The sequence below is a fragment of the Lytechinus pictus genome, chromosome 4 (assembly GCF_037042905.1).
Source record: "Lytechinus pictus isolate F3 Inbred chromosome 4, Lp3.0, whole genome shotgun sequence".
NCBI classification, from domain to species: domain Eukaryota; kingdom Metazoa; phylum Echinodermata; class Echinoidea; order Temnopleuroida; family Toxopneustidae; genus Lytechinus; species Lytechinus pictus.
The window spans coordinates 16,772,512-16,782,149 of record NC_087248.1 but is presented as its reverse complement, the minus strand read 5'-3'; the positions used below and the strand labels follow the sequence as shown (position 1 = coordinate 16,782,149).

General features: G+C 37.8%; 1 protein-coding gene across 1 annotated transcript; it reads left to right on the top strand.

Moving 5' to 3' along the window:
• The first annotated feature begins 3,977 nt into the window (after positions 1-3,977).
• On the top strand, positions 3,978-8,507 carry LOC129259441 (deleted in malignant brain tumors 1 protein-like). Its single transcript, XM_064098959.1, has 4 exons — positions 3,978-4,161; positions 5,708-6,019; positions 7,082-7,405; positions 7,883-8,507. Exons 1-3 carry the CDS (start codon positions 4,098-4,100, stop codon positions 7,402-7,404), a joined length of 699 nt encoding a protein of 232 aa, XP_063955029.1. The 5' UTR covers positions 3,978-4,097; the 3' UTR covers position 7,405; positions 7,883-8,507.
• Positions 8,508-9,638: the final 1,131 nt, after the last annotated feature.

The window sequence follows — 9,638 nt, the reverse complement described above, 5'->3', positions numbered from 1 at the left end:
AATATCATCGGCATAATACATAGAGATTTTTACAGATTTTTCTATCAGTTTTAGATCATTCAACATTAAATTGAACAAAATTGGACTAATCACACTACCTTGGGGCGTTCCATTTTCCAGAACAAATTGTGAAGATAACTGGCCATTAATTTTTACCTTGCAATATCGATCTTGTAAAAATGAATTAATCCACTGTAACATTTTTCCTTTTATACCAGCTTGATGACATTTAAATACTATTCCCTTTCTCCATAATTTAAGGTCGTATGCCTTTTCAAGGTCAATGAAAATAACTAGGACATATACTCCTTGTTAGCTAATCCTTTCTGTGTGTCCGTTTTTAATCTAAGGAGCTGATCTAAAGAACTTCTATTTTTTCTAAATCCTGCCTGTGTTGGTGTCAGGATACTGCATCGCTCCATGAACCATACAAGTCTATTTTAACAATTCTTTCCATCAGTTTGGAGAAAGTTGATGTCAAGGAAATAGGTCGATATGAAAAAGGGTTTGTTGGGTCTTTAAGTACATGCAGGGATCTGGGTAGAATAATGTCAATCTGAGGGTAGAATTGAGGAATTCCAAATATTGTTTACTACAACTAATATGAACTGAAGAGCTATTTTTGGTAGTATGTTCACTAGCGCACCTACGGGGGGTAGGGGGGAAGTCTGCCGCCCTGACGAGTCACAACCCATGCAAAGGACGTATCCCTGCCCCCCCCCCCTGACGAGCTTGAAAACCTTTTTTGCCCCCCCCCCCCCGACGAGCTTGAATACCTATTTTTTTTGTTTTTTCTTTTGCTTGTCATTTTTTTTTCTGGTACGAAATCCTTTATATGTGATTGAAGACCTTTTTTTTTTTTTTTTTTTTTTTCTTCAAATTTTATGGCGGACGGTTTTGCCCCCCCTGTGGAAAATCCTAGGTACGCCACTGTATGTGTTGTATCATAATTGATTTGATACCATCTGTTCCTGCGGCAGAATTTTTCATTTCTTTAACAGCGCTTGTTAATTCATGTAAATTCATCATCAAGAGGTGATTCAGAGGAGCAGCTTTCTTTGATCGTATTTTGAAATTTTCAAATGAATTTCTTCTAATAATCTCGTCATTGTCTAATCGATTGTCTATCGTTTTAAAAGCCTTAGCAACCAATTCTGCCTTTTCTTGAGCATTAGCTACTGGTGTATTGTTTTCTGTTAATAAATTGGGAAATATATGTTTTGAGACAGAACCATTTTGTAGTCCTTTTACCATTTCCCATACTTTTCCTATAAGTTGGATGTTCTCAAAGACTGACAGTAATTTAACCAGTATTCCTTTTGTGTTCGTCTCTTTATTTTTTGGGCATATGCTTTCTTTTTCCTATACATTTCCAAGTCCTCCTTTCTAAAAATGTCTATTTAATCGATTTCTATATTTATTTAATTGCTTCTTGGTATTCTAGTGTCCACCAAGGAACTGGGTTTTTGGCTTTTCGATTTCGGCCTGCTTTGCGAAGGGTTTCTTCTGCCACTTCGTTAATTATCTGCAAAATCAAATTGTATTTATCTTGAATATTCAGATCGTGTGGGCGTGGCTACTTCGTTTATGACGCATCATGAATATTCACGAAAAAATCTCGGCGGCGAAGGAACTTGTGGATCCGTTCTGTGAACACAGCTATACTTATCACTGCGCTTGGGGAATCCCCTGAAAACACGACACACAATTTTCACTGGGCGTTGTGGCGTGCGCCTGTAATCCAAGCTGTGGGGAAGTTACAAATTGATGCAGAGGTTCGAGGTTCGAGCCCTGGTCACGTCTTTCGGTCGCAGACGTAAATAATCGTATCTGCATTGATACACGTCTGACAAAACTCAAATACACACGCACTCATATTCATTTATTTGATGCAAGATAAAATTTTAATTTTCATTTTTAATTATTATTTTGATGCAAGATAAAAGACCAAGGTTGGGCCGGGTCGGACCTATAAGAATACCTTGGTCAAGGGTCGTGCCAGGAATTGAACCCCGGACTTTCAAGGTGTAGGCGGGCTCCTTCGGCCACGGCACCCCTCCACTGATGCTGCTGCTGCTGATGATGATGATAATGATCGGACGTTTTTACCACGGTGTTGCGGGCGGGGTTCATCTTTCTTCTTATACAGATTCCATCAATACAAAAACATCTGATATTGAACATTTGATAAAATCTCCAAATTAATAGCCGGGCCGGAGTATATCGATCGGATGATGGATCGTAGAAGCGATGATTAAATGAACACTTGAAACATTAATCATGTAAACGATATAAATATACCTCCTTTATTGACATGTTAATTTTGTTCAGGGAATTTGCATACCTTAGTTTCGCATGTAACCATGGTAGATAATGGACATCATCATATAAATTTAACCTCCTCTCCTCATTATTCTGTATGTATAAGGTGTTTTTTTAGCGTAATATGAGCCCAAAATTTTGAGGGGAAAAAAGAGCATGGTATCATATTACTACACCTTCATTTTTCGTTCTTTCCCATTTTTTTTTTTTTATTGGTCGTGAAAATTAGTTGGGGTCCATGCATGGCTCGATCCCCAAGGCCTCCAGTGACTTTTTTTTTAATTGGTTGAATTTTAATGTCGTCTAATGACTGTCATGGCTGAGATTCGAACCCACGACCCTCTGTTTCAATTAAGTCAGAAGACTAATCGACTGGGCCACAACGTTCCAATATTAATAGAGTCGAAATGAAATAAAGGACACGTACGCATTGGCGGCGGAAGCCAAAAAAAATTTACAAGCCAAAAAAAAATTAAAAAAAAAAGGTTATCAATTTCAGGGAGGGATCACCAAAATAGTTTGACAAAAAAAAAAAAAAAAGGTTATCAACAAAAAAAATTAGGGGGGATCGTCCCCCCCCCCCATCCCCGCCTATGCACGTACGTGAACTTGAACTTGAAGGTCAACAATGCATAACAACCCCTCTTGATCGGTTTCAATGGTTTTCAATTCAATTCAATTCTTTATTTCATTTCCATTCAAGGTTAACACTTTCATAATATAATCTATCTCTTAATAATTAATGCTCTTCATAATATCTTCTGGATCCTTACGCTTCTTCAGAGGCGATCAGTGTCATACCCTGCTAATGTCAAAGGAAGTCAACAAGGTTTACAACTGCACTTGCGACTCTCGAGCACATTATCATGTCGGTGATTTGACACCACTGAAGTGTTTACCCATTGCAGACTGGTGCGCGGTGTTGGAGTCCCTGGATGGCCGATCTTCCTTGAAGGCTTGCCTTGGTAGCCTTTGAGGTTCTGAAGCCTTGGAAGTTTTGAGACCTCCATTTTTTTGGAATAGAGACACAAAAATGGAAGAAAAAATCATTCAAATCAAACTAAACCACATTGGATATTTTTGTTTATTTTTTTTTCCTTTGCAGGTACAGCGCTACGCGCATGATGGAGAAGGAAGCGACCGCAACCACTATGCTGGTTTCTTTTAAGTAGTGAAAAGGGGGAGAGAAAAAAGGAAGATGGAAAAGAAAAAAATCAACGGTCTACATTCCTTCTCATCAAAAGAGAAAATGGATTGCTCCCCAATCAAAATACATTCCAGGCTGATATTCTTGGATGCTGACGCCCTGGCAAACAAACCTTGCACTTTTAGCAGAGTACGATGACACTGACAATGATCATTTCGTTGGTTTATTTTTACATGACTTGAAAGAGGCTCCTTTTTGACTGCAAGGAAAATCAAAGCAACTGATCTTATTCCCTTCGTCCTTGAACCTCTTTATTTAATTCAAAATCTTGCTCTACATCCATGACATCCCAGGGTCGCTCTGTTGCATATACTCCATGTATGATTTTGTTTCTCCTCTAACCAAAATTGCTGGTAGATTTTAATCATGCCCCTGGAAAAAAAAGTTTATTGGGGCAACTTCCTAGCAATTAAGACGATAAATTGAAGGTTGAACTCGAGATGTTGTCAGATTCACCGGTACAGCTGAAGACCAACAACATTAATAGCCTGTACGGTGTGATCCGCCAACTTTGAAGATTGTTAATTAATACCCTGTTTCACTGCATCAATACGAGCTCAAACCCAAAATGATTTTCGTGGTTTACCTCGTCGTGTGCTTCTTTTCAATACCCGTCAAAGCCCAGATTGAAGGTAAGATTTAGCTATTCTATCATTTTGAACATTCCCCATTTTTATTTATTTATTTTTTCCTATTTTTATTTTCTATTTTATGTTATTTTTTATTCCATTTGGAATTGTTTTTATCATTATTTTTTTTTGGGGGGGGGTCCTGAAATTCATCTATGATTTTTGCATGAAGTAGATATTTAAAGCTCTGACCTGTAACCACGGTAATACAAAAGATATATGATTAATTGCACAATTTATTAGTCATTCTTGAACAAATACCAATTAATAAATGAGTGGTCTACATGTCCGTATAGGCTACATCGCTTGGCCAAAAATGAGTCGAAGTGACTCATTCTGAGCCAAAGTGTTTCGCTATAAGGCCTACACTGTAAAAATATTGGGTAAAAATGATCAATGAGGGTATATGTCCAACCAACATTGGACATTTCTTTCGGGCATTTTTATTTATCCAGTGTGATGAAAATGTTGCCCATTTTAAAGTAAATGCTGCTTATTTTGTAACCTTAATGGACTGCTTCCCTGATTGGGTAAAATACTGCCCAAAATTGGTTCGACACAATTACCCTCGTGCTGGTAAAAAAAATTACACAACATTTTCCCCCTATAGTATTGACTTACTCTTGCGCGAGCGACCTACTTTTTATGATTTCCTTAAAACATCAAAATTGTTGATGGGTCGTTGACCTTTTACAAGTACAGGTTCTAAAACTAAACAAAACAATATTAGCAGTGATACCAAAAAAAAATCCAGGTGAACCCAGTGTCGTATTTTATGTGACATAATCATAACATAAATTATTGTAAATCAATATGTAAAAAAATGATCAGAATCTAAAGGCATAAAACCACGGCCTTGCGAAGCGGGAAATGACTAACATGCATTTTTTTTAGTCAAAACTTTTCTCTTTTTTTTAAATGTCAACCAGCATCCCTGTGAAAAATCATTTTAATCCAATATCAATACACTACATCACAGAGGGAAAACTATATTTAGGGAAATATACTGACCAGATAGCTAATATAAATTTCATTGAATTTAAAGTTTAAAATCAGTTTAGGAAATTGTATGAATTACAATCAATAATTGAAAGTGTTGTGGTGTCTCAGCAAGCAATAACATATAATTATTCATCTTTATTAACGCAATGAGTCGGAATATTATATTGACGCTCTCTAATAATGCCATATTCACATAATCATGGAGCCTCTCGGAATATGAATGGCAAAACATTTCGTAAGGGTATTTATAAAGTTGCAGTCTATTGTCCAAAACGTTTGAAATTATACCCCCAAACAGGAACATGTCCGTGGTCGGATTTAAGGCGTTACTTTAAACAAAAAAGGACAATATTCATTAACATTATAGTCATCATCATCATTATCATCATCCTCACCATCATCATCATCATCAGTCATCTTCATTTCTTCTTCTTTTGGGGGCACCGGGGGCATTATTACCATTACCAACGTCACCACCAACGCAACCATCAATATTTATAATTTCTCCATTGGTCAATCCGCTGGACATGACTGTGTTTTGTTGCAGGTGTTCGTCTCTTTGATGGTGAAAAACTAGGAGAAGGAAGGGTGGAGGTTTTCTACCAAGGAGCATGGGGGACTGTTTGTGATGACAATTGGGATATCAACGATGCCAATGTTGTCTGTCAATCTCTCGGTCTCGGAAATGCATTAGACGCGTTTTCGGAAGCTAGATTTGGCGAAGGCACTGGGAGCATCGTCTTGGATGAAATCTCCTGTACTGGAACCGAAGCAGAAATCTCCGACTGTGGCAATGCTGGTCTTGGAGTCCACGACTGTTCACATTGGGAAGATGCAGGAGTCAGATGTCAGAAATCCGGTAATGATTCACCATGGGGGGGGGGGGTGCTTTATACAGAGGGCAGCCGGGGTCGACAACTCCTATATGATTTTCTTTCAAGCAGTGGGGAAAATTTGTATTATATACCAGTACTGCACTGACCCCAAAAAGGGACCCCAAGGTCGGCTGGCCGCAGAGACTCGAGGACACAGACATATCTCACAAATCAAATAATGTGCGAGCTGAAAATGTTGACATTCCTACCTGAAATATGGACATTCTAAGCACTTTTTGTAAATATGATCAGAATAGGAATCTAACTAAACATTTGAATTTTGTAATGAAAGTCATTGGTACATGGATATGACTCGACCGGGGATCAAACCCTGGACGATCCCATTCGCGAGGCGGGCGTTCAACCACTGAGCCATGTCGATCAGGTTCAGATTGATGCGAGTACGAAGCTCGAGCCGAAAACTTATATAATTCGACCTAAAAACCGAACAGTATATAGGCAAGTTTTAATAAAGAACAAAGCATACAAGCGCGAACTGTCCACAAAATATTGTGAGAATTAGAAAACCTCAGCACGGGACTTAAAACACTTTAATATCTTGAATAGTTTTCAGGTCGGAATATCAACATTTTCGAATCGCGCTTCGCGCTTGCATTAATTGATTTGTGAGATATATATATTTTTATGAGTCGCTGCAAATCGCCCTTATTAGGTCGTTTAAGGGTCATGTATATTAAAAAAAACTTGAGCTCGCACTTCGCGCTCGCATTAGATATAGGCCTTATGAGATACCTTATCTTGTTTGTAAAAATATTATAGTCATGATAGTCGGCGAAAGCTGAATTCATCCCTGTATAGGCTTACAAATAATCTGGTCAAATTTCTTAACGCAACAGAGCTTTGTTTATGGACCTCTTGTCATGGTAAAACATAATGCAGTTTGTTAATACAAATGAAGATATAAAATAAATACGGTATTTTTTTTGTCATCCAAAAGTCACTTTTTCGTGTTTCCCGTGAAATTATATCCTTTTCATCAACGGCTCAAATCAATGAAATCAAATCATTTTTATCATAACTTCCAGTACGCTTGGTAGATGGAGGCGATGATCCGAACGGAGGAAGGGTTGAGGTCTATTACAATGGAGCATGGGGGACTGTCTGCGAGGATTGGTGGGATGTTCTCGATGCCCAAGTCGTTTGCCGAAGTCTTGGATATGACGACGGAGAAGCAGAAGATGGGGGCGTATTCCCACCAGGATCCGGGGATATCATCGTGGATGATGCGTTATGTCACGGAACTGAAAGCGAACTTCGTGACTGCCACATGAATAATGGAGACATTGGCAACCACAACTGCGTGCATACTCAAGATGCTGGGGTCAGATGTAGCTATGATGAAAATTAAGGTATATCGATCAGTTTTCGTGTAATATTAGCAGGGGCCTGGAAACGATTTTTACAGAGGGTTAGCTGGTTTGTTAACAAGCATACGGGCTTTTAGGCCAGAAAGGTGATTTTGGTCCCCCCCCCCCCAAAAAAAAAAAAGAGAATTAAGAAAAAAAAGCAAGGGGGCGGGTCACTCAAGAATAAAAATAATATTGTTCAGAGTAAATTGACAAGCAAAAAAAATTGGGAGACAAAATTTGAATAAATGTAATTCCATAATCATGATAATTGGGGGACATGACATCAGCTAGCTATTTGCACATTCATGAACTGATTCCCCGAAATATTGCATAAGTTTGTTTGATATTGCTTATTCGATTTTGATGTAATTGTCTGTGTTTTATTGTTTGATTTTACTGGGTATGTCCAAATTTTATTATTTTCAGCATGAGTTCAACTCTTCATAATATCATATTTACCTATGCTTTATGTTACAGATCACAGATGCTGCATGGAAGATGAAGTTGATTGTTAATGTAATTCGATGGTGTTTGTTACTTTGTTGATACTTTTCTACATCTACATACTCGTCCCCATCTCTTCAAGTTTATGGATGACCAGGGACTAAAGATATATTGCATATGTTCTGAGTTGGTATTGTAAACTAAAATATAATCATTGAAAGAGAATATGGCGCCGCTTTTATAGTGATAGTGGAATCGAGATTTGCTACCACTTTGATATAGATCTTGAGTGATAATTTTTTGATTGCTTATATTATCATAACACTTGGCATTTTTCATCTTTAAATGCAGTACAATAATTGGGATCTATATTTATTATGACTTTTATATAGCTGTGTTTTCCCTTTTATTCGTCATATTACAAAATCTTTGGTTAATTTAGCCTAGAGAACTTTATAAAATCCACTGGTGTATATTATAATAGTTTCCTGTAATTTCTAATCTGCTTTGCGTTATTAGCTCTGGAACAGCAATGTCCAGTGGTCGGATATAACATAATGGGCAAAATCATATAAAAACATCATTCGTTTAAAAATGGTTTAAGGCCTGAATCGTTATGGTTTCTTTACGTGGAATTAAAATCCGTTTACTCATCCGACACATTTTGTTGTGATTTTTGTTTTGTTATTGTATGCGAGCACTAACGAATGTGAGAAAAGGGAGTGAGATGATGGACAGGACATTGATAAGAGATTGGTTTATAACTTTAATGCGTTTTTATTTTTCCTTTCTGCTTCCTAAAGAATGTTGAATGACAGGTTTAGGCCTATATAGAAACACTTAAAAAAAATGAAAACTGTAAAATGGCAACAGGCGGATCTACGGAAGGGGCCGCTCCTATTATATTGGCGACCCAAAAAAAGAAAGAAAAATGATAAAAAAACGACGAAAATAGGAACGAGATGAGGAAAAAGGACCAAAAGGAAAATACGGGTGCGAGGTAAAATATTGCCACAGCGAAAAAAAAAGACAAACTAATAAAAAAAGTTAGATGTGCATAATAGATGTTTGCTCATTTTGCCCAGTTTCAAGTCAATGTACAATTTGCCTGGAAAATAAGAAAAAAGGGTAAAGGGGAGAGGGAGGGAGAAAGAAAGGGAGAGAAAAGGAAGAAGGGGGGGGGGGAGAAAAGGGACAGGGGAAAAGAAAATGTAAAGAAAGGACATAAAGAGTAAAGTTAAGACCGGGGTGAGACAGAGGGAAAAGGAAGGAAAAAAGAACATGTGATGAGAAGGAATAAATCATTCCGAAATGCTATTGAGTGCGAAAAGGGAAAAAGTTGGTAAAGTGGAACGGGAATTTATGGCGGGAAACGGAAATATCAGAGACAAAAATAAACGGGAAATAAAAGTAAAATGGAATGGGTTAAAATGCTATTGGAAAAGTTGAATTGAAAAATGAAGAAAAGGGAGAAGGAAAAATGAATTATGAGAGATGAATTCAAAAACACGGTCGGGTTGCTGAGGATTAAAAAGAAAAGGGAAAAAAGAACGGGATGGCGTATGTGTATAAACATGATGAAAGTCTCTATATGCTTGCTAATTTTCATGCAATAGTAGTCGAAATGAGGACAAAATGACTGAATTTTGAGAGGTTCCGGTGGTGCCGCCCAAACACTGGCTCTGTCATAGCCCGGGCAAGGGAAGGCCAACATTTTCTCTCTCGCGCGCGAAATTTTGAAATTTCCTACGTGCCCCCTCAGAATATGACGCCACTGCGTTAAAGTAAT

Bases quoted from the DNA above. Each gene is read 5' to 3' on its own strand.
- LOC129259441 (XM_064098959.1), top strand. From the start codon at position 4,098: ATGATTTTCGTGGTTTACCTCGTCGTGTGCTTCTTTTCAATACCCGTC. The intron at 4,162-5,707 runs GTAAGATTTAGC...GTTTTGTTGCAG, and splicing joins CGTCAAAGCCCAGATTGAAG to GTGTTCGTCTCTTTGATGGT. The intron at 6,020-7,081 runs GTAATGATTCAC...CATAACTTCCAG, and splicing joins AGTCAGATGTCAGAAATCCG to TACGCTTGGTAGATGGAGGC.